This window comes from Glossina fuscipes, unplaced genomic scaffold, assembly GCF_014805625.2.
Source record: "Glossina fuscipes isolate IAEA_lab_2018 unplaced genomic scaffold, Yale_Gfus_2 147, whole genome shotgun sequence".
Classification (NCBI taxonomy): Eukaryota; Metazoa; Arthropoda; class Insecta; order Diptera; family Glossinidae; genus Glossina; species Glossina fuscipes.
In genome coordinates, this window is record NW_023998490.1 from 1,556,748 (window position 1) to 1,581,194 (window position 24,447).

At 33.2% G+C, this 24,447-nt stretch overlaps 1 protein-coding gene across 5 annotated transcripts; it reads right to left on the minus strand.

Moving 5' to 3' along the window:
- Window positions 1-562: 562 nt before the first annotated feature.
- LOC119641157 (serine/threonine-protein kinase Genghis Khan) lies at window positions 563-18,967 on the minus strand. 5 transcript variants are annotated; one of them, XM_038039665.1, is made up of 19 exons: window positions 17,679-18,806; window positions 14,766-15,008; window positions 14,419-14,690; window positions 13,110-14,357; window positions 12,437-13,041; window positions 12,229-12,371; window positions 10,178-10,355; window positions 10,005-10,111; window positions 4,170-4,279; window positions 3,947-4,094; window positions 3,378-3,889; window positions 3,046-3,322; window positions 2,538-2,993; window positions 2,269-2,472; window positions 1,999-2,184; window positions 1,835-1,928; window positions 1,547-1,761; window positions 842-954; window positions 563-778 (listed from the first exon to the last, which is right to left on the minus strand). In XM_038039665.1, exons 1-19 carry the CDS (start codon window positions 17,743-17,745, stop codon window positions 728-730), a joined length of 5,229 nt encoding a protein of 1,742 aa, XP_037895593.1. In that variant the 5' UTR covers window positions 17,746-18,806; the 3' UTR covers window positions 563-727. The 5 variants fall into 5 exon arrangements, with proteins under 5 accessions (XP_037895593.1, XP_037895594.1, XP_037895592.1 ...); XM_038039666.1 differs by having other exon boundaries at window positions 1,835-1,925; window positions 4,167-4,279; XM_038039664.1 differs by having other exon boundaries at window positions 4,167-4,279.
- Between the last annotated feature and the right edge of the window lie 5,480 nt (window positions 18,968-24,447).

The window sequence follows — 24,447 nt, forward strand, 5'->3', positions numbered from 1 at the left end:
TTTGCGTGGATTTGTGTATATGCGGGTACTTGTGTGTGGAGCATAAAACACTTTATATTTCAAATATCTTTAAAATAATTCTTGAAGTGATAAATAAAAGTGACCTAAGTTTATGCAGCGAAAATAAAAAAAATTAAAAGAAAAGTGAAAACACAAGCGATGAAAATCATTACAACTAAAAGAAAAATTAAATAATTTTAACAGTAATATATAAAAAAAAAAACAAACAAATTAAATGTATAACTAAACATAATACAGTGGATTCCTAATGCGCTTCCTCTAACATAATTTAGGTATATTTATGCATACATATATGTATATATGTTTATGCATACATATTTATATGTAATATATATATATATATATATGTATATGTTTAAGATTAGAATTTGTTAGTTTCTTGCATTTAAACTTTTAAATATAAATATTTTACTTTGTTTTACAATTTTCGAGAATAGTATTATCGTTCAATAATTGCTTTGATTAAATTCAAGTTTTTCTTCTTTTTTTGCAGAACATGAAATTGTTTCGTTTCGTTTTTGTATTTCCTAAGATACGATTTTTAAAAATTTATTATCTTTTATTTATTTATTTTTTATTTTTTTTGGGAAACGTATTATGGATAGAGAGAAAGAAAAAGGTTGATAGCGATATAGGCCGTACGTAAGTAGCGGTATCTTTATGGATGTTGTTCGGAGAATATGGAAAGTATTGAACGCAGTGAATGTCACTGTTGATTATTGTCACTCATTAATTGAGCCCCCAACGATAGTTCATCCTGCAAGATCATCGATAGTTTCATTTATCATTGAAAGAGTAAATGCAAACGGTGTAATCTTACCTCAAACATATCCTTAAAAGATGAAGACTCATTGCCGAAAGGGCTAGGTGAACGAGATTCGGAATAGTTATGTTCCGATTGTTGTTCGTTCATTGTGCTCTTTTGCATCATACCTACGGTAATTAAGATAATAAAGTCAAAAAAATGCTCAATTTTTTATGTAATTACAAAATTTATGCAATCAACCCGTCTAATTGAAAGGCTCGTTGAAGGTAAATTATAAGATAACTGATTTCTTTACAAAAGCGATAAGTTACGTTCAGCTTTAATTAAAGTTTTTAATACGTGCTTTGTGTTTTTTCTTTTTTATCAAAAATCAGCAACTCTTCATATCATAAGATGTAAAGTCCTTTGGAATACCATTGGAAAAATGTCTACGTGCGCTTATGAGGAGTGATTTTCCTCTCTAGTAAATCAAGCTAGTTGATGATAATCAATTAGCAAAGTTACTTATACGTCTTAGAAAAGTGACTTGGTAACTTTCGTCGGCAATTTGAGCACAATAATGCTTACTTCGGAACTGAATAGGTGAACTCAGCATTCATGCTGCACTTTACACTAAGCATACAATTACCGGCCGATTTGAAATTCAATGCGTGCAATCAAAATGTAGAAATGTAGAATCGGGAATCGAGTTGACATTGCTCCACGAACTTTTCAATTAGGATAACGTTCATTAAACTTTTGTATTGCTTAATAACGTACCATTATTATGACCAATTTTAAGCTGCCTAAATTGTTTTAACGACGCCATATCCGGTTGTATCATATTTAACAATTGACTACGTGACTCATTTGGACTTTCTATAGAAGTGGGTAAATCTAATAAGCGTTGATTTTGTATACCATCCCCGGGACCCATATGAGAAATGTGATTAAAATTTGTGGGAGCAGAGATCATTTTCGATCTTCTGTCAGTGCTGCAGTAAAGGAAATAAATAAAAATCAATCAAATGCAAAATTATTATGAAAAGTTATTAGCATTTAATTTACTTCTTTATAGTTTTATTAATTTCACGCATAGAAAAGCGTCGTTTGGTATTTATGCCGCTAATACGTTTAATGTTTTTTGTTTGGAAGAAGCCTTCTTTGTGGATGGAAATGAAAAAGCATAAAATCACTTCGTTCGCTTCGGCACTTTTTTAACTTTAACTTACTTGTGTGGATGTTAGCTAAATAAACTATGTAAGGAGCATCATTAACATAAGTGAGTACAATGTTACCCTGTTGACTTAATGGCTGCGAACGTTTGAGGCCAATAGATTGGACCCATTCGGCAGTTTGTGTATTAAATATATCTAAATGCGTTTCAGAAAACACCAGTAAATGGCCCTCTGAATAAGCTAAATAAATAAATCAATTAAAATTGAAATATTAATATAAAGTGAAAATAAAAATAAATTAATTAAAAAATTTTTATTTCTTACTTATATGAGTGGGCACAGCTGGATACATAATCTCTCTATCGCGTGATTTTCGCCCTTGCAAATCCACATAGATGGCAAGCGTTTGAAAAACTAACAAATATTCACCATAGCCTCCAGCGGAACATTGTATTTCGATGACACGTATTGCATCAACGCCAGAATAGTTCAGAAAGGCACACAACTGGTTTTCGGGATGTATTAAAGCTAAAAAATGCCCAAGAAAATCATTCATATCTTTTCGGTCTTTCTTAGGGAAGCAGAAAACTTACACATTGCAGTCGCTTCACCTTGCAGTAGATAGGCGGTGAAGCCACTTTGATGCCCAATAACCAGTCTCATGTCTGATAATATTTGAACGCATTGCACCGTATACGCGACAGTGAATTCGCACATTTTCTGGTGTCGCAAACGATTACGATTTATCTCGTAAACAATTATTTGCGTTTGATTCGTGGGTCGTTTTAAAGCCACTACAAAGCAATAAACCACCGTAGGTATACGTTTAATGATACCCGTGCAAGCCGCGACACAATTTTTGGAATCAACAACTTTAATCCATTCAACGTCGCTGCACTCTAATGCTCGTATCGGCAGCAATCGTATATGGCGTTGTTTCCCACATAGCAAAACGAAAATATGCTCCTCTTCAATGTACCAGATTTGTATGATTTTCTTGCTATCACCAATGCGAGCAATTTCTAAAAAGTTATAAATAAATATTTTTCCTATTTTATTTATTTATTTATTTTTTTTTTGAAATAATTTTTTTATGCATACCGTACTGATCGAAATTGATGCAATAAAGACCATCGTCGGTACCTAATAGCAATTGATCGGGATATATGATAAGCGCGCTTAAAGCATTACGCATTAGAGCTAAAGAACTATCTAGAATTTCGTTGACTTTATAAATAGCAGTATTTGGAAGATTGTTGCGTTTGAGAATGCGATGTAATTCACTTAAAGCCACCACCCATTTGGTTTTCTCTGATTCATTGTCAGCCAACATAAGCGTATTTAAGCATGGACCACCCTCAATTAATGATGTTTTTATCTAAAAGCGAAAGAGTAATTAAATAAATATAATAAATTTATCCAAAATTCACAACCTTAAAGATACATGGCACATCTTTTTTAGCGGCATGAATAACATCGCTTTCACGCACGCTGGTAACCGCGAACTCCGTATCTCGCATATCCAGCACTTGTGAAACATTTACGCATGGTAGAGCGCTACGGTCTGCCGATATATCGTAGAGGAAGAGTTTGAAATCACACACTACCACAAATTGTCGCACCCAACCGCGTTTCACTACACCTTGCTTTGGGACTTTAACGTAACCTTCGTAGGCTGTGCCGATGCCCCTTGTTGGGTCAATACCTAGGGGACGTTTGGTTTGGTCATTTGGTACTGGGCAAACTGTAGGAACCTTTTGACAGCAATTCGTGTGACAAGCGAATCCGCAAATTTCGCAGACAACGCCTTGTCGCGTCAGACCCACCATTAACGATGTACAATGATTACATTTCGTTGGACTGCTAAATGTGCGTACCAAAAATTGATGAATTTTCTGTTTATGAAGACTGGGCGTGTGGTGTTGCTGTTGTGTTTGCTGTGGGTCTATTGATTTACAACTCAAATTACTTTTTGAACTTGTATTACTAACACGCATTTTACCCTCATCTCCGTACGAGAGATTTTGTTCAGGTGATAAATTGCTAGGATGATAATTGCCACTACCGCTGCCGCCACCGTACATGGCGGACATATGCAACTGTTGACGCTGATCGTCATCCGAAAAAAATATATTCGATGATGAATTCATCTAAATTTTATGTAAACAACGGATGAATGGAACTCATTAGAATTTGTTGCAATAGCGAACGAAAGGACTCACCACGGTTTCACTTAGAGAGATACCGCAAATGTTCGGATCCGATTCTTTGAAACTGGCTGCTGTTTCCTTATTGAAATAGTTATAAGATACCTGTGAATTGGAACGCTCCAGAACTGATCATGGTGATGGGTGACGAGTGCAACAACAATAGTAGGCAACAAATGAATATGGGAAGGCATTAAATCAAGTAATACACACACATATATATATATATGTATATATATATATATATATATATATATATATATATATATATATATATATACAAAGAAAAGAGAGAAAGACGGAGAAGGAGAGAGAGAGAGAGACAGACGAAGAGAATACATTAGGTAGGCGCAAGCATGTGATGAAGAAAAAACCAAAAGACATTTCATACATAAATAATTTAAAAAAAACGTTTTTTTCTTTAATTTTTCAAAACAAAATTTGAAAAACATCCCAATGAAGAACGATTTTGAAAAGCGATAACAAAAAATAATTTTCTATATGAAAGCTAACTAAATTTAGTCTGGTATCTTAACAAGTTGACAGATCAATACCGCTGCAAATACTACGATTTCGTTTATTGCGTGTTAGTCTATGCTGTAGAACAATGAATGAAAATTATAAATATGTGAACATTAGTGAAAAATAAGACTTTTAGACACACATACAAAGTAAAAATCAAAAGAAATAATGAAATAAATAATTTTGAACACCCACAGTATTTTGGAAGTAAAAGGTGGCAAGTACTTTTACCCTTTGGAGGCATTCCCAAGAAATAGAGTGCAACTAGTACTGTATAGCAGTCGACAACATTGGGCATTTGCCAAATCTCTATTTTCAGCCTGCTTTCACTCGTTTTCTATTTGCCATGTTATCTATCTATATAAAAAGTATATGCGAAGTGCAAAGCCATTGGCATAGATATCTATAGCATTCATAGGAGACAATTTATCCAATAGAAGAATTGAGAATTTTTTTCACGAAAAACGCCTTAAATAGAGGAGAATACAAAAAAGGGACGCACGTAACCCATCAGTAAAAATAGTTACCTCTTTTCGCGAGGCATTCACAACAAGCCAACCAAAGCGTTGCTTACCAATTGCTTGACCTATCGATGCACACAAGCGGTAATCGAAAGTGGCCAAGTCTGGTGAGTAAACTCCATAGTCTAGCACTAGCCCCTTGAACATTTTCAACATGTCGCGCACTCGTTTTGCTGTGCTTGATGCAACATTCTCATGCAGAAAAATAATTTTGCGTTCACAGCGAGTGTTTACAATCGATTAAGGGCTGACAGACAGTTAAGTAATTAAGTAGCGCAACTATCAAGAAGTCGGCACACCAGAATTCAATTCGCGCGTGGCCTACAGTCGCAGTTTTATTAGAGGATGACACTTACCACTCAGGCATACACCGCGCCAGCTATGGTCGCTTCCTATCTCTGTCTCCTTCCCCACTTCTTTCTGATCATCACCGTGTCATACGTAAATGGAAAATATCCTGGGTGATATATGAAAAAAAAAAAAAATTTATTGGTATTGGTGGCATTTGGTATTAACAGGCTAAGCCCGTTCTGATCCCACCGAACACAGGACATCGTTTTCCTGCCAAAGCTGTTCGATCTTACGGTCGATATTGAAGGTCTGCCTAGATCTAACCACAATCTTTTGAGCTTGGGATTTCCAAAACAGCTACAGCTACTTTTTATCCATAGTAACAAAACGACGTAAAAACAACTTCCTTTTCTACTCTTCGGGAAAAAGAGGGAAAAAGGCGAATGCCTTTCTTCAATTCATTATTTATGCGTATTTTACACCCACTGATGAGACAACAAAACAACACGTTAATCGCATACTTGATGTATATAGGTATCATAAGTCACTACAACAGCTAATGCCGCTGGCACGGCCATTGTGCAAGGGTGGGCGGGCGGGTTCACATCGAAAGTCCTGCTCGTTTTTAAGGCATGCATAGTAACGTTAAAGTGGTTAGCAAATTTAAAATGACTCTCTCTTGTTCCGAGATGTATGTTGGGCAGTCTGGTGTTTAACCAATTCAAAAAATATATATATTTATGATGTCTTTAATGTCTGATCCAAAAAAAAAAAAAAAAAAAAAACGAAACTCTTATGCGTTCAGTGTGTTTTCATTAATATAATATTTATTATTTGTATATTAAGAGTATCTTAAGTTTATGTGAAAGTATGCAAAACCCAGAAGGACTTGAGCTAGACCCACCTTTTATTTTAGCGAAAGAGAGAAAAGTAAACTTGTGTCTATGTGTCGATTCCCTTTTTCTTGTGTTCAACCCACATTTCGCAATTTTTGAGACGTTTTGTTACATCGACATATTTTGGACAAACGGCGAACGCTGTTAAAACTGATTCGGATTGAAACCACCACTTCCGATCCACCGCCACATTTTGAAATGTTATTACGTGAAGGACTTTGTTAAGCGAAGTGATAAAGGTGACTTAATTGTGGCCGGTATCCCGCTACAGTGCCTTTGCTTATTGTGATTATATTTGATTTTGAGCGCAATTTATTTAATATGTACAGGAAGTAAAAACACTATAATGAGCTATGGCCCAGTCGTAATATCCTAAACCAACCCATAGTTATTCGCATAGCGACTTTTCAAAATAAGCCCTTATATTGTATATGGTCGAAAAAGTGTTGCGATGGGAACCTTTTTCAATAGCGTTCGTTCTTGCGTCAAAACACGTCAGCATACCAAATATTATCAAAATATTTCAAAAATTTGCAGCTTGTAGTTTGAATACGTAAAAAACCAAGACGGACAGGGGGACGAAGAAACTGATATCGATTCAGGAAGTTAATCTGAGTCTATCGGTATAATAAAACGCGAGTCTCAGACATCAGAAGCTTATAAGCGTCGCATTTATTCGCACAAACTTAATACTTAATTACCTTACACTACCAGCGGTTTAAGGTATAAGAAGAAAGTTTATATGTCGCATGAATTTTGTACGCGTTTCCTGAAATAAAGTTTGTCTTTGGATTCAAATTTCTTTTTTGCTATTTCTGCAATCAGGAACGCCTATGTAAATAGGCTGCATATTTCATGGGAATTTTAAAGCAAATTCTGGTATGATATAAGTGAAACCGTTCTAACATAAGTAAGAGCTTTTAAGTTTTGCGCAACATATATACATGAGAGCCGTTTTGTTTTTTAATATTAAAAGATTTACAACAGCCTTTTCGATGCCGCAATACATATGTTCCCTTGTTCCCATTTTAATAGCACTCATAATCGACTTACAAACCGCTAAAGTGAAACATACAATAAACACTCAGTGGACCGCATGCAGTATAAATAGAACACAAATAAAAAAAAAAAAAAAAAAAAAAAAAAAAATTAAATTAAAATAATTATTAAAAAACCATGCATTACAACTAGGGTTTAATTTTTGGAATCATTGTACAAACTACAACAGAAAAACGAATTACCTTTTTTTGAATTGTTTAACGCGATGATACAATGCGTACATTTTAAACATTTATACATACACACTTACATACAAACATTCTATAGGGGAATTCTTTCTGTTTTCATTTTCTTTGATTAATTTAGTCTACTTCGGATAAGCCGGATAACATGAAAGAGGAACATAAGAGATTTGAGCACAATTTAAAAAAGTTTAAAAAATATATTCAAACCGAATTAATTATTAGTATGAGAATCTTCCTAATAAAGTTCTTTCTTTGATTTTCAATTCTTCCAAATAGTATTTTTACTAGCGAAGCAAATAAAATTCAAAGACTAAGAAAAAGCAAAATAAAAAGATGTCCGATTAAAAGTTGGATCTTGTCCTTCTTACTGGCATCGGAAATTCATTCTTGTTTTGCGTAACCTGATTTTGCAATACTTTTTATAAACTCTCCGCTCACCAACGCTTATCACCTTCAAGTTGCAACTTTTTCTATACCTGGCTTACGATATTTTACTTTTCTATAATCCCGCGACAATCTGAGTACAAAGTGCGTTTACAACTGCTCAAGCGTTTCATTTTTAACGCAGCTTTCAAAATTCGATTATGGAGCTAAACTAAAAGTTAAATTAATGCAATGTTTGCCTAATCGTTACGATCGTAATAACAATTTGTTAAAACAATTCCTCATCGCTGGCCTGATTTGCGATAATCTTTTAACAAACCTTTTTCTTCCCAATGGGAAATGATTTTCCTTCTTACATAGAATTTTTATGCTTTGTTTTATTCCATGAATAAAGAGAGCTTTTCCGTTCAACCTACGAAAGAAATCGCCTAACAATTACATAGCATGATATTTTCTCTTGCTTTTTTCGCTACGTCTCACTACAAGGATGAGAATAATGACATTTCAAGGGAGTGTACATCACCACATTATCACATATATAGAAAACGAAAAACATTCACTAAAATGAGATGAACTTTGTTTTTTGTTATTTCTCTTTTTATAAATCATTTCTACGTTTAATTTTCAACTTCGTTGATGACCAAATATTTGTATAAATTTATGTATATCTGCGAATTACGTTTACGCTGATACGTGAGAACAATAGTCATTTTCTTTGTTAAAGGTTGTTGCGTAAAAACAGGTACACCATGCCCAAAAAGCAAGAGGTTACTCCAACCCAAGTGTAGATATTTTTCTCAGATTTGACATCGTGCTGACGATGCGGCGGCATCCGTTCATGGTGTTGATACGAAAGTTGATTCTTTGATGTCATTACTTTATTAAACGATTTAACGGCATCGACGTTGATATTGGCATCGGTCGTAGCGTTCGCATAATTTCTAAGGATTGTATCGAAATTATTGGTCAATTGTTGATCATTATTATTAATTATGTTGCTGCTATTATTTTGATTATTGCTAGCAATAGTAGCGGCGGCAGCAGTAGTGCTAAATTGAGGCTGATATTCGCAATCGTCATTTTTATACAGAATTTTATTAAAATTTTCACTTAAACGCGTATATTGTTGGCATTTGGCGCATTTAGTAAATTTCGTGCGCTTTAGCATTCTATCAGTTATATGAATCTTATCCGTATTTATTACCTCATCATTATGAACAACTTCATCAACGCTAACCATTTCTACAGGGGCTTTAGAATATATAAGAAGAAAGAAATCAAGGTGAAGTAAAAGAAAAACGAAACGACACAGAAAAAAATTAAGCAACACAAAAAGAAAGAAGTAAAAACAACAAATTAAGAATTTTAAGAAATCGAACGAAACACAAAACTCTCTTAAAGCCAAGCACTTTTATTTTAGGCTTAAAAAAAAAAAAAAAAAAGAAAAAAAAAACAGACTAACAGCAAATTTTTACTTTTAACAAAATCAAGAACATGCAGCAACAACGTTATGTAATGATGATGCTCCATCGACTGTCTAAGCTAATAATCAATCATTTATTTTTTTATTAGGTTTTTAAAGTAAAGAATGATTTGTTACACTTGGATGTATGTGTGTATATATATACAGATTTGTGTACGCAAACTCATAAGTGATGATGACTTTTTCTTTTCTGTTTTTTGTTAAATGATTCAAAAAATTTTGTTTATTTTATATTTATATATATACATATATATATATATATATTTTTTTTTTTTATCACATATATATATATATATATATATATGTATATTACATATATTATATGGTTGCAAAGTTTGTTGATTGGTAAGTGAGCGAGAATGAAATGTTTTTCTTCATTGGGTTAAATTTTGTTTTATTTTGTTTTTAATGTCAATTGGATAACAAAAATTCAAAACAAATTTGATAAACTTTGTAATAATTAAAAAATAAATAGAAAAAACAAAAAATGTATATATAATTTATTTACTTACAGCCTTTAGATGTTTCCAAGCCTTTTTGTATATCACGTAACTGATTCTCTTTAAAATGCAGTTCATAAATAGCCGATTCGCAACGTTTGCGACATTCATTCAAGTCCCTACCAAAAGTTATGAAAAAATTAATATAAAACCGAAGAAAAACTTATAAATAGAATTAAGCTTACTTTTGTGTGGCTATCAAATCGGCTCTTGTTTTACTTAATTCCTCGGATATAGCTGCCTTGGCTTGTATTTCGGACTGTAGGGATGATTGCAGATTCAATAATTCCATTTTGTCCAGCTTTTGTGATCTTCTGTTACGCCAGTTTTTATTGTTATCGTTGTTTTTCTTATAGAAAGGTCCTGAAAGATTTACAAAAAAGACCAAAAATTACTCACCATTCTTAAGTAGTAACCTATTATGGAGAGTTATATTTATCAAAAATTTACTAACTTTAAAGAATTTTATAAACGAGAGCCCACTTGACTCTTCCTGCTCGCGGAAAAGGCGCCAGTGAATTTTATCACTGACCATTATAAGCGAATATTTAAAGTTAGGACGGGTCTACTTATGCATGATTTTAAAGATTTTTCTGGATTGCTCCCTCTCTCTCTCTCTCTGTCGCTGGTGAAATAAAATACTTTTATATTCATTGTTTACATTTGACGTCTTTCCACTCGTCCTTGAGCTACAAGCAGAGTTCCAATTTTTTTTTTTTTTATGTCAACTTTATCAATATATCCCATTCATCAGCAACAGAGAAAAAATACAACTTTTCTTAGTACAAAAATTGACATCGTGACACAGCTAGAAAAGCCTCAACAATATAAAACAACTGAGATTCAATGAAGCCGATCGGCGAATTCAAACGTTTAACTATTAAATTCAAGGTATGAATATCAACTATTCAGGCCACAGTAAACGTCAGCCTCTTGTCTTTTGAATCTCATCTTACGCGAATTATATACCACATGAATACAATGTAATGTCATAGAAACATTTTTATACGTTCTTTTTTACACTATACTTTCTATGATGTGTTAAACAATTGATTGAATTTTACCAAAATATAATGAATTTTTACCTCAAAGCTGAACTGAATTTTGGATTCAAAATTTGGATATACCTTTCATCATTTATTTAATGCTAAGACCATCGATGTTTTCTATATATCTATTTCTATTAAAAGGGACTAATTTGACCCACGGTCTTTGCGAAATCGCCGCACTCTCAAAAAATTAAAAATTGGAAACTTCAAGTTGGCACTAACACTTGGCAGAAACCAAAGAATGAACAAATAAGAAAATTATATCGTTATTCTAAAAAAAAAATCTCAAAAAAAGAAAAACCATATTTCTCCATAATATTAGGTAGACGTGGACGTGGCTGATTTCGTAGAATAAAAATAGAAATTTATATTCTATATCTGAAGCAGACATCTCTATTGTTCGGCCATGAATTTACTACGGCAAATAACACATAGATGAACACACGAACTGATAAACACGTCTATAACAGTTCAGATGTGATAATGTTCAATAATACGTAAACTTTCTAAGGCCTCTGAAGCTGCTCTCGGGTGCAGCAAACGCCTTCACAAGAGAAGGAAATTCTAATATTAATATAATATTAAGTGCGCGTGGCCGATTCTTTTCGTTCTCGTAGCAGTGCTACAGGTGCTCATAGAATATAAATGCGAATTTTTTAAAAAAATGCAGTATAAATATGAATAAATATGTAAATATTTAAAAAGTAGTCTCATGTAATTTAAGCCAACAAAAAAATTTGAAGCCATTTTTCTTAAGGTCGGAAGTTGGAAAGTTTGAAATTTAACCATTCGGTAGTTCTGATATTATAGGCTATTAGTCTAGATTCTATAGTTAGATTCGTGGCCTTTTGGGACTAAGAAACCTTACTATTTGGACCGGTACTTTTGAAATCACTCAATAACGAATTCGATATATTTACTACATCCCGAAAATTTATAACGATGGCCTATTATTGGTGAACCTCCCGTGAACCTTGCGTCGCCAAACCGAAAAGAGCCTATTTGCTAAATTTTTTGCTTAACACTGCATTATAATTAAACACAGTCTGTGGAATTAGTTCACACTGTACGAGTGTACGTTAGCTTCGATTCTCACGATTCTTAATCATCGAAACGGAACTGCCTTCAAACAATCAATATATATATATGTATGGTGCATCGATTTAGCGTATTTTTTAATACTTCACCTGAGTGTTTTAAATATTCTAGTTCTTCGGTCATTTTGGTGGCTAAAGCTTGCAAGTAACTTCTAGCATCTTTTTCATCTGACACCCATTGTATAATTTCGGACATTTGCTTCTCCCACTGACTAATAGCTTGACGTTTGGATCTGGAAAATCAATCATAGCAAGGGAATATAGCAATTTGCATGGATATGTATTTCGGTGAACTTACTTTAATTCCTCATAATTTTCATCGTACTCCTGCTGTTTTGCCTGCAGCTGTATAGATTTCTTATTTTGCAATTCAACTTCTAATAACAGACGCTGCTTCTCTTCCAGCCAAGTACTACGTTCTTTATCGTAGTCCTCTTTTAATTCAGATATGGTATCTGTAGTATCGCTAAGTGTTTCCAATTTGCTACATTCATATTTTTCTCGTGTTTGTTGTAGTTCTTTTAAAAGAGTTTCCTGATATTTCTCCGATTCCTTTAATTGTTCTCTGAGGGCAGATATTTCCAAATTATATCGCGCTTGTTGTTGATTTAATTTGGATGTACAGTCGATTTCTAAGCGCTCTATTTCATATCGTGATGCTTCAGCCGCTTGGGAACCAGTAGTGTAAGGATCTGAACTCCTTTTTTTATTCAGTTCATCTTGAAATTGACGACAAAGTTCTTCCGTACGTTCTCTTTGTTTCTTTTCGCTCGCTACATCCGTTAGAGCATCTTCAATACGCATTTCTAATTCGCGACGAGATTTATCGGATTTACGCAGGTCGTTGCGGATTATATCAATCTTTTTCATCACCGTTTCCAATTCTTCTTCCTTATCTCTGACCTAAACGAAACATGGCAAATAAGTGGTCGGACAAGAAAAAAGAAAGATTTATAGAAAGCAGCACTTACCTGCCTGGAAAGTTTCTGCTTTTGACTTCTTAGGTCTGACAATTTGTCGGTAACTTCTGAGTATTCCATCATGGCCAGATTTCTTTGGCTTATAGCATCTTTTAATTCGGAATCCTGCTGCTTAATGCGATCTAAGGCATCATTGTATTCTTTAATTAGATCAATTTTTTCACGCTTCAACTCTTTAATCTCATGATCCAAATCGTGTAGACGTGCCTTCGCAGCGCTATCCATCTCCGAAGTTTCCGTATTCATCGTACTAGAATCTTTTTCACCCGAACTGTTACTGTCCAGTTCAGATTTCTTTTTGGTAAATATGTGCAATTCATCGAGTATTTGGCGTGTACATTCTGGTGAAAGATTTTTCTCGTTCAATAATTCCTGTTTAAGATTATTGTAGAAAAGTAAGTCATCGGTTTTGCGCTCAGTTAATAAGTTTAGATCAAGTTTTCCTAAATCGGAGAGACAACTATTTTGTGTGAAAGTAAAACCCACGAAGGGTAAATGGAAGCCAGAGAATGCAGGATTTGAAGTGGGCGGTACAGAATCTGAATGCCGTATTGTATTGTCATCCACATCGAAATTTGAGGTATCTGTAGGACTGGAAACATCGGGCACGTAAGGTGCAGGGCCATGCCTTAAATTATCCCAATCGACACCTTCAAACCAAGGATGCGATTTGAAATCGTCAATACCATTGCGCCCCAGTCGAAATTCCGGAGCACATATAAGTCGGCGTATAAGATCTTTGGCAGCCTCTGAAACTTTATGCATATTGTCTTCGGGCGGGAAATCGAAACAATTTTGATGATTCATAATTTTGCCATAAGTCTCTACGAGACTCTCGGCATAAAATGGCGTCTCACCGTACAACATTTCATACATGCACACACCCAATGACCACCAATCGCATTCGGCACCGTAGCGACCCTGGCCATCTTCCATTGCTCGTAAAATTTCGGGCGATATATAATCCGGTGTACCTACCGCGACATTTGATTGCACTTTACCGTCTGCACCCAATTGCAAACAACTACCAAAATCAGCCAAACGTATATGACCATTAACATCAATTACCAAATTATCAGGTTTGATGTCACGATGAACATAACGTAACTGATGAATGCTATTAATGGCTAAAATAATTTCGCCAATATAGAATTTAGCCATATCCTCGGGAAGACGATCTTCAAATTTACTTAACAACGTCAACAGATCTCCGCCGCAATAATAATCCATAACCAAATACTAAAAAAGGACACATTATGTAAGCGATAAAGAAAACATATAGTAAAAAGTATAACCTCACCAAATTGGTTTCATCTTGAAAAGCGTAATGCAAATTTGTAATCCATTGACGATCGCCGTAAACTAAAACGTCACGTTCTTCTCGAAAACAAGCCGTTTCGGCGCGTTTCAACATTTCCCATTTATTTAAAATTTTCATGGCATAGATTTTTTGAGTGCTATTCATACGTACCACACACACTTCGCCAAAGGCACCGCGGCCTATAATCTTGATAATTTCAAAATCATCACGTGTTAAGCGTAACCTTTTCACCAAGCTAACCACAGGTTTAACTAAAATATGAAATAAGTTTTTAAAAAAAAATGTTATGATAATATAAACAAGACTGTATTAATTGTTTTATTTACCAATTTTAATAAAATCTGAAACTGTCTTTTCCCTTCTCAAAGATGAATTTGAGCACTCATCATATAGCAATAGAAGAGCATCCAATAGAGTTTCGACAGATATGGCCTTGCCGTGTGGCGGTAAGCATTCATCGTCAGCATCCTTATTGTCGGCCACCAACAACATGCCTTGTGACATGCCATTTTCTAATATAACGGATTCGAGAACTTTTAAACGTTTTGTGCAAGTTTCTTCTAGAGATTCTACAATGCAATAAAAGCAAGTGTACATTTGTAAATTGATTGTAAATATTAAATAAAGAGAAGTAATTGCCACCGGCAGTAGCATAGTACGATAAATTTGGCCAATCCCTTTTTTACACGTTCGGTAGGCTCTTTAAAAAACCGTGCAAAAAAAAACACATTCGACATATAGTCAATTTAGGGATATGTTCTATAATTTTACAAAATTGTGTAGGATTAAAAACTCGAAATATTTGCTAGAAAAACCGTGCAAAAAAGGAATAATGACAACCACATTATACACACAACGAAACAAACAACAATTTTGAAAAAAAAAAAAAAACAAAGTTAACGTACATTGAGAATTCACCTCATAAGTAAAAAATTTAAATTGAATTAGAAAATTAAATTTGAATTAGAAGTTAGATACTCATCGCTATTTGATAAAAGGCATGCGCGCTTATTACTGACTGCACCTGAAATGCTATCAACAGTGATTATGTCAGGTATGTCTCAAGCACTTCTGTCGAGTTTGATTCAAACAAAAATTAAAAATAACTTTGTCGGGATTCATGCTATAACAAATAATTTGTGTAAAAAATTGTATTTATTTTTACTGAGGAAACGTGTTATTTCAAAATCAGGTTGAAAAAGTACGTGTAAAAAAATATTTGGACATAATACATCGAATTTAGACCAAGAATGTTAATAACATATTTAGAAAACCGGCTTTAAATTAAGATCATGGAATTTGAAAATAGATAAAATACTTCTTCAATTAATTTGCATCGTTTTTGTTTCTCTAAAAAAACCCTAAAGGGTGCTTCGGGTAATTCGTGTACTTTTTAGAACGATTGATTTTTGGCCTTCGGAGGAAATAAACTACTGGTTAAAGAAATTATTTCACTTCATTTGAATTGAATCAGAAAGTATAATGCCAGGACGGCAAATCCAGTGAAATAATATTTTCCGGATTAAGCTCCATAGCTCAGATTCACTGTTCTGACTATGTCGTTCTTATTGTTTTTAGTGACTCGCAGTTCAATGGCAAAGTGCCCTGGTTACATCTGCTACTCGTTTCTCTGCTTTGATCCAATACTGTACCAACTGAAAATATGTGTATCTATATAGTACTGTCAATATATCAATATAGTACTGTTGTTGAAAACTGTGCCGCACGAGACTGTATAGTCTTATTAGCGCATTACTGTTAATTACAATAAGTAATTGTTATTGTGTAATTACGTAGATATCGTCGTTAATTAATAAACTAAACTACTTTCATTATTTCATTAAACGCCTTAAGTCCATAGCAAACTACAATCAGCTACGGATACGAATACTTATATAGTTGTAGTCAGGTATGGATATGAATGCTTTCATTATTGTTGCTATTGATATAAATAGCAACTTATGTCGGATTTTAAATTTCACTGTTTCGATTTGTTCTTTACAGCAACAATCTATTAGTTCGATACACTTGGAGCGCCATTTCTCACTTTGAAAGTTGTTGTTCTACATCTTTTAATCACTACTACGTTTTTTCTTCTTTTCTTTTCTTTTCTTTTCTTTCCATCATTACTTTTATTAACTTATGGTAATCGCCCACTCGTCGCTACTTTTTAAGGCTATTGATACGGTTTTGTTCAGTTTATTTTAAAATACGTTTCCAAGCTTCCCAAATACATTTTGCGATCTAAGTAAACATTATTAAGTCGTCTTTAGTCATTTCCTTAATGTTGATGAGGATGCTCACTTGAATAGAGCTCATATCGAAGTTGACTATAATTTGACATGAATTTGTCAAAGTTTTGAAAGAAAGGAAACCTAAAACTTGACTGAAATTCACGTCGCCCTATCGAAAGAACTAGCGTCATACTTTATCTGTTTTTTTTTTTAGGAGAACTTTAATGAACTTTCAATGCATCACTTTCTTTGGTTCATCATCAAAAGTACATTTCGAAGCATGGTACGTGCACATGTATTATGAAGATGGAATTTCTTGTTGAAATAAAAAAAGAAAAAAACTCATCGCGACTACGTGATGAGGTCATGTACATTATGTGTATGATGAAAACAATATATTACAAGGACTGTTTTTTATAATAACATCATATTATTTTTATAACGAAGTAACTTTCATAAGTCTTCTCTAATTTCGTTGCTATATCATGAATATCTAATGAATGTATATCCATGAATTTTAAATTATACTCTGCAAAGTAAAGCTTTTGAAAATCGCCTAGAAGATTGCCTAGAAATTACCCCTATATGAAAATTTAAAACAACATACTCCTGCTTGGTGGTAATAAGCAATCGAAGATTTTGGGGACAAATCATGTAAAAAAAAAATATTCTAATCTATATTTACCTTTCCCAATGAGTTAGCAAAGTTAATAAACTTGAAGCGTAAAAATTACAAACCCCACAGTATCGTTACATATTCTTCATAGAAGCATACAAGTCTAACGCATACATTTGCATGTATGCGCGTATATTTATTATTGTATTATAAATTCATTCAGTAAACAAAGAAAAGGTGTTGTAACCCTTTCATTGAATCATCGTCATCAACATCATCATCAAGGAAACGGATATCCTTTGTACTACACAATCATATATATATGTAGATATATGTTTGTGTGTATATTTAATATAAATGACTGCGAATGTCGTCTACCTTTTGTTTACCTTTTATTATATTCTTAACTTTTGTACAACTCCCTCTCTTTGGCTCAATGGAAACGACTGACATCATTTATGACAGGTACTATTACCATGAACATATATATATATTTGTATATATATATATATATATAAACATGTATGTAGTTTGAAACGTAGATAGTCTTATACGTATTGCATACAAATACAATGCCACTACCGTAAGCGACAATAATATTACTCCACCAACAATTTTGTTAAGGGGGAGGTTCAAGAGTTTTTCATATGCATGAAGATTTTGTTATTCCGAAAACCCCGTCTTTAACAAACAACAGACTTTTTATTTTACATTTTAATTGTTTTTCAAAAGAACACTAAAGAATTTCGTCAAGCAAGCATTGTAATGCACGTAAACTTGTTCAACAGAAATCTATTGATTGCTTGAGCTCTGAATGCTTTTTTTAAATACTTTTAAAATATTTGTAAAAAAATTTTATTTATAAAAACACTTGAATGTGTTTTCTTGCTTCTCTGGTTTTTAGAAAAAGAATTCAATTCAAAAGCGGCTGCTGCAATTACAACGCTGCTGCAGCATTTTCACTTTTACGGGCCGCTTTTGTTGCTCTCTTTGTAGGCGTACGAGGAAGTAAAAAACTTTGCGAAAAAGAATGTGGTATGCCCAACAACAATTACTATAATAGACTGCTGCTCCGCATGTTTGTACCTACGTATATACGCAGCTGTTGTGTGGTACGAACAAAAAAAACAGAATTTTGTTATTTCATAAAATCAATACTTGAGCATTTAGTCACCCATCATCCCGAATCGCAAAAAAAAAGAGGAAAAAATACCAAGGAAACTATTATTGACAGATTTTTTTCTCGATAGACACCTTCTACGTACACAGACATAAATGCTAAATTTGATATCCTTAACTGTTCACGTAATCCTATTATTAATTTTATTATTAATCAAAAATTATGAATTCATAGCGCCCGACACAATCGCTATTCTAAACATTGTAGTGGATGAAAGGCAGAATGGAAATTACACATTATTTTCTACTATACACCTCCCTCTCTTCTCATTTACTAACTCACTCACACACGCACACACAATTATCTATTCCTTTCTATTTTATTTTTTTTTTATTTTTTGATCTTTTTTCACAGAGAGATTTTCTTATGTTTTTTTTTTCAATATTTACCACTGAATTCAGAATTTGTAATCATTTCGATTATTTCACATTTGTAATATTTTTATCCTTTTCTTTTCTAACGTTAAAAAAGGAATACCGTTTCGTTTTTTAATTTTTTTTAATGAAATAATAAATAGGTAATATTTCTTTTCCTTCACTTGTGTTTTATACTGACATAAATAAAAAAATCACAACAACAATTATTCCATATATGAGCTAAACAGACATACAGGCACACACACACACATTGGGCAAATAGTACAGAGTTGCCTTAGATGCAGCAAATAACGGCTTTGATTAGAAAATAAAAAAAAAGGAGTATAATAGCAAGCAAAAACATCTCTAATCCACACTGAAAATAAAAGTATGTATGCAATAGTATGTATACAATAATACACAGCCGGTGCCCTTCGCTTAACGTGGGAGGTACCCATTTTGTTGGTTTACATTATATTTAAACTTAAATTATGTTATTTTATACGACATTTTAGTTTAAGTTTGGATACATCAGGAGCAGGTACGAATTAACCGCGCTAAGCGGAGGAGGCCTGTATTGCATAATGACTTTATCCCTATTATTATTATTATTATTAATTTAGCCAAAAAAACAAATTTTAAGATAATAAAGTCTTGAAACCCTACTTTTTAAGCCTATCGGCTTTATTGAAAGTTCGACCGCCTTTTTACATTTGAATCCACGGCCATTGAGTTGTTAGTCGAGATTTTTTGCTAATCGGACACTCAGGCGGATATCTCTTCTATATCTACTTGTTGCTCTTGATACTCAGTCAACCTTAAAAAACAAACAGCCAGCAACTTTTTTAACGTCATCATCTGATTCATAATTGGTTATGCTCTATCATCTCCCGTGGGTTGTGAGATATATTTAAAAATTTTAATGAACAAAATTTGAGATATATTTAATAATTTTAATGCACAAAATTTGAGATATATTTAATAATTTTAACACCCAACACTTAAGATATATTTAAAAATTTTAACACACAAAATTTATGGTATATTTAAAAATTTTAACATACATAATTTGAGATATGTTTAAAAATTTTAATGAACAAAATTTGAGATATATTTGAAAATTTTAATGAACAAAATTTGAGATATATTTAAAAATTTTCATAAACCAAATTTGAGATATATTTAACAACTTAATTTGGTATATATATAAAGAAACTACAGGTGCGTCCATATATTTATATTTGCAATTTTTAATCTAATTTTTTGTGATAGATTTTCCTTAATTTCTTAATTGAAATCACTTCTTTTCGCGCTTGGCAATTTTCTTTTTCTTTTATTTCCAGAGAAAGCTGTTAGCTTGTTTTTTCCTTTACACCGTTTATAAAGAAAGTACAATCTATGGAGAATGGAAAGAGCACAGCGTTGCTTTCAATAAATAAGTAAATGGTGAAAAAAAATCTCACCGAATATTGCATGAATTTTGGTTGGGTTAAGTTCTACAGCTGGGTTAATTTCCACTTTGTTAATGCAAATAACAAAGAGTGTTGTCTTATTTTTAAAACTGCAGTTAATGTAGCATATTTGTTTTTTAACGTAACGTATGTAGAAAATTCGCTTAATTAAAGAAAAAAAATTAGGGGATTTAAATAGTGAATATAGAGCGATGTGTAGTGAATTTGAGTTGGTAACTTCGTATACGTCAACTTTTAGATGGCAACAACATCAACAAAGATAACCGAGTAGAAACTTTACATCAATGCAGATCCGTTAAAATGATACATATGCATACTTTTTATTAGGCCTCCCAACTGGATCAATTCCTTTGGAATATATTATGGGAGATAATGAGATAATTTTAATATTGCATTATTAATAGTAACCAAACATTTTTAATAAAGTTAAAAAGTTATTTATATATATACGCTTTATTTTACTTGTTGCTTTCTCATTTTAGCAGAATTTCTTACGATTGAACAGAATTCCTTACACGGCGCTGCCAATTTCACATAAGGATGATAAAGATTTTTTATTTACCATTTTTTCATATTTATTAAAAGCATCTCTGTGCTAAAGGTTTTTTATTGACCATTGACCAATTTTGCTTATTTATTATATTTATTATCTGACATATGTTGAAATTCATCTGAATATTTTTGTACCATTTGTTTTTGATTAGATAACAAAATATATTCGTAATTGCCCGAACGGTCCAATTTAAAGAGCCTGTCATTAAAATGCTTCTTACATTATCAATTCCTGCCGATTTCTTCACATATAACATATTTCGCTTTCAGTAAATACTTGATAGTGGAGGGCGAATCAAGTAGCAGTTCATGTGTGAGCAGCAGGTGACGTCCACTGTAGGTTATTTAGAACTGACATATTTGACGTTTCGCTTTCTACTCTTCAAGTTCTTTTATTTGATACCTATATGGATTGTATTATTATCTATTATTGTACTGTTTTATTATTATATGCTATTATTATGTTAATCAAATATTCTGTTATTTCAATCTTCTACAAATTCAATTATTTTTCTATCCCTTTATTTTGTTGTTTCATCAAGCATGTCGAAATTAATCATTCTTAACCATTGTTAACCATCTCAAAATTAAGCAAAATTAAGCATACTTAAACATTGCATAAACATAATTTTATATGCGTATGTTCAGTGGAAGGTCTGAAGAAAAGAAAAATATTATTTTTATTATTATTATAATTTTAGACTAATGAAATAAATTCTTAGACTAAAAAAAAAAGACATTGAGCACTAGCAACACAGGCTATCGGCTCTAATATATAAAAGTACATTAGATATTGAGCCTAGTAGTTTTGATAAAATAATATATTGTATTGATATTCTGTTCTGTAGCTGATTGTAGAATGTCCATAGGGTTAATCGTTCCAAATGCAATACCTCTAGCCAAGGTAAAGTTAAGGCAGTCACAGAGAATGTGCGTTATAGCGAGAATTTGTGCACAATTGCAGATTGGGAAGCAAGACTTCTCCCAGATCCATTGGTGAGTTTCAATTGTATGATCAACGCGAATTCTCGAGTATGCTTGGATCTTGATTTTTTCAACATCTGTTATAAAGGTGGAGTTAATTGAGTGTTATAAAAGAGTAGTGCTGATAGTGGTGTTGTGGATATCCTTCTGTAATTTTCTCTTTAACTCATGCATCTCTCTCATTACATCGTGCATAGTTAGAAGTGCAGAAGCAGCATACTTCGTCACTCGATCAGCCTGTTCATTTCCCAATAAACCCATATGTCTAGGTACCCATAACATTTTAATTTTTTCACCGGGCGTTGTAATGATATTCCTTAATTTGTTGATGGTGCTCCATCTAGAAGTCGAATGATTCCGTGTAACTTTTAATGCAGGCAAACTGTCAGTAACAATGACGGTTTTGCGTTTGTTTTTATGAAAAAGGTTCGCAGCATGAAAGATAGCTCTGGCTTCGGTTGTGAAAGTTGAGGTACTTTCGTGAAATATGTGATTGAGAAGAATCTGTTCTAAAGCATCTGCCATGGCACAAGCAGGTGGCAGACCAGAAGATTTTGAGCCGTCTGTGTATAAAAGATTCCAACCGTTACTCTGCAGTACTAGGGGTTTCTCAGCTAATAGATTCCTGAAGATGTAATTTGGAGTATCTTCTTTCTTATGCATAGACAGCGAAATGTCTAAAGAGCAGTCTTTCAAAATCTGTGGAGGTTTAACACCATGAAGGATAACGGAATACTTTTAAGGGAATGTTCAATTCTTTTGCAACGTGCAAACTATAGTCAATTGCAGACGGCGACTTTTGAATTTTCTTCGCAATAATAATCTTTCTCACGTCATCACCGAGAATAGATTTGTTTGAATTAAGAAGCTTGGGGACTATTTTAGCTTTTAACTCATAAAGTCTATTTTCTAAAGTTGGGAGACCAATTTCAATTATAATATTATTTATGGGCGTCGTACGTGCTCTGCCGGCTTGGTGATAGACCGGTTTAAAGATGTTGATATTAGATTTGCAGCTATTGCCATAAATTATCAAAGCATAGTCAATCTTGCTTAAACAAGCATTTTGGTAAGATAAGCAACAGTGTTAATGTGCGCATGGCTTTTCCAAGCAACGTACTGTATGAAATTCCCCCTTGTTAAAATAGTATTTTTTAACGGAAGACAGCGTGCTTTCAAACGGTTACATTCCTTTAACGGCATTGTCAATTAGTGTTTTTAGACGATAGAGCCAGTAGACTAATTTAGTTGTAGACATGTTTAAAAACATATTTTTACATAATTTATTTTTTACTTCTTATTCTATTATAATTCAAATAATCTATTTTCACATTCTGGCGATTCCTGTGAATGCTCTATTATTATAAAATTTCTTCAAACTTAGCTTTGTGCTGACTACTACTACTACTACTACTACTCTCTACTTTTATTATTACATTAGGTTGATACAAAAAATTTATTCATTTATTTATTTAATTATTTTTTTACCCATTTGTACATGAAAATCAACTAAAGAAAATTACAGTCGAATTCGCAGAAGCACAACCGCAACAAGAACAGATCCAGGTTGCAAGTGAACTCCTAAACCATTGCAAGCATGCATAAGATTGGCAACCGACACGTTAACAGCACAATATGAGATATTAGGAATGAAATGTTAATTTAAGTGCAACATAGATAAGTCCCGCATATTAAGCAAAGTTGCTTTAATAGACTTTCAAGAGTCCGATAAAGAGAATAAGTGATAGACATCATTTGGGTTTCTGCAAACAACTCTGAGTGGGTTACAGCTCATAGTTGCATTTACATTGACTAAGCTTAAACAAGGTAAAGGGCCCAGAGAAGCGGTTAGGGACATTAAAGCTTATCTCACCAAGTAATGCGGGCGAGTCAACAGTGCCATTTATTACTTTGATTAAGAAGGAAACTCCAAGAATAAGTGTACGTTTTTACGGAACTTAGCGAAACAAGCGGGTGCCAATCCAAATTCTTAAGGGCAAACAGCAGGAATTGCTTTTAAACAAATTCGACATAGCACCTATATGAAGGGGACCACACAACAGAGGCATACTCGAGCATAGGTCTAACCAAACGCTTGTACAGCCTTTCCGTAATGTAAGGATCATCAAAATTTTTGGACCACGTCTTTATAAAACCAAGCGCGGACCTAGCTTTGCTTAACCAGAGCTCAATATGCAAGTTAATACGTAACGTATGGTCAAATAAAACGCCTAAATCGAATCCATAAAATATTGAGTAATGAATGACTTCCTTCTTGAGAAAGAAAGCATCTTACATTTATTTAGATTTAGCTTCAGAAGATTTAAAGAGCACCGTGCAACCGAATTATTCAAGTCACTTTGAAGCTGATGTGATTGCGATTCTACGGAAAAGGAAGAAAAAAGTTTCACAGCATACATTAAGATTTGACTGGATTTAATCACCGAGGGCAAATCATTAATGTATAAATTAAATAAAATATGTCCTAAGGCTGCCTTGAGGTACGCCGGACGTCACGGGCAATGCATCCAAGATAAAGAAGTTAAACAAAACCCCGAATGATCTATTGTGTAGGAAAAGCTTAACCATTTCAATAAATAGAAAGGGAAGCCAG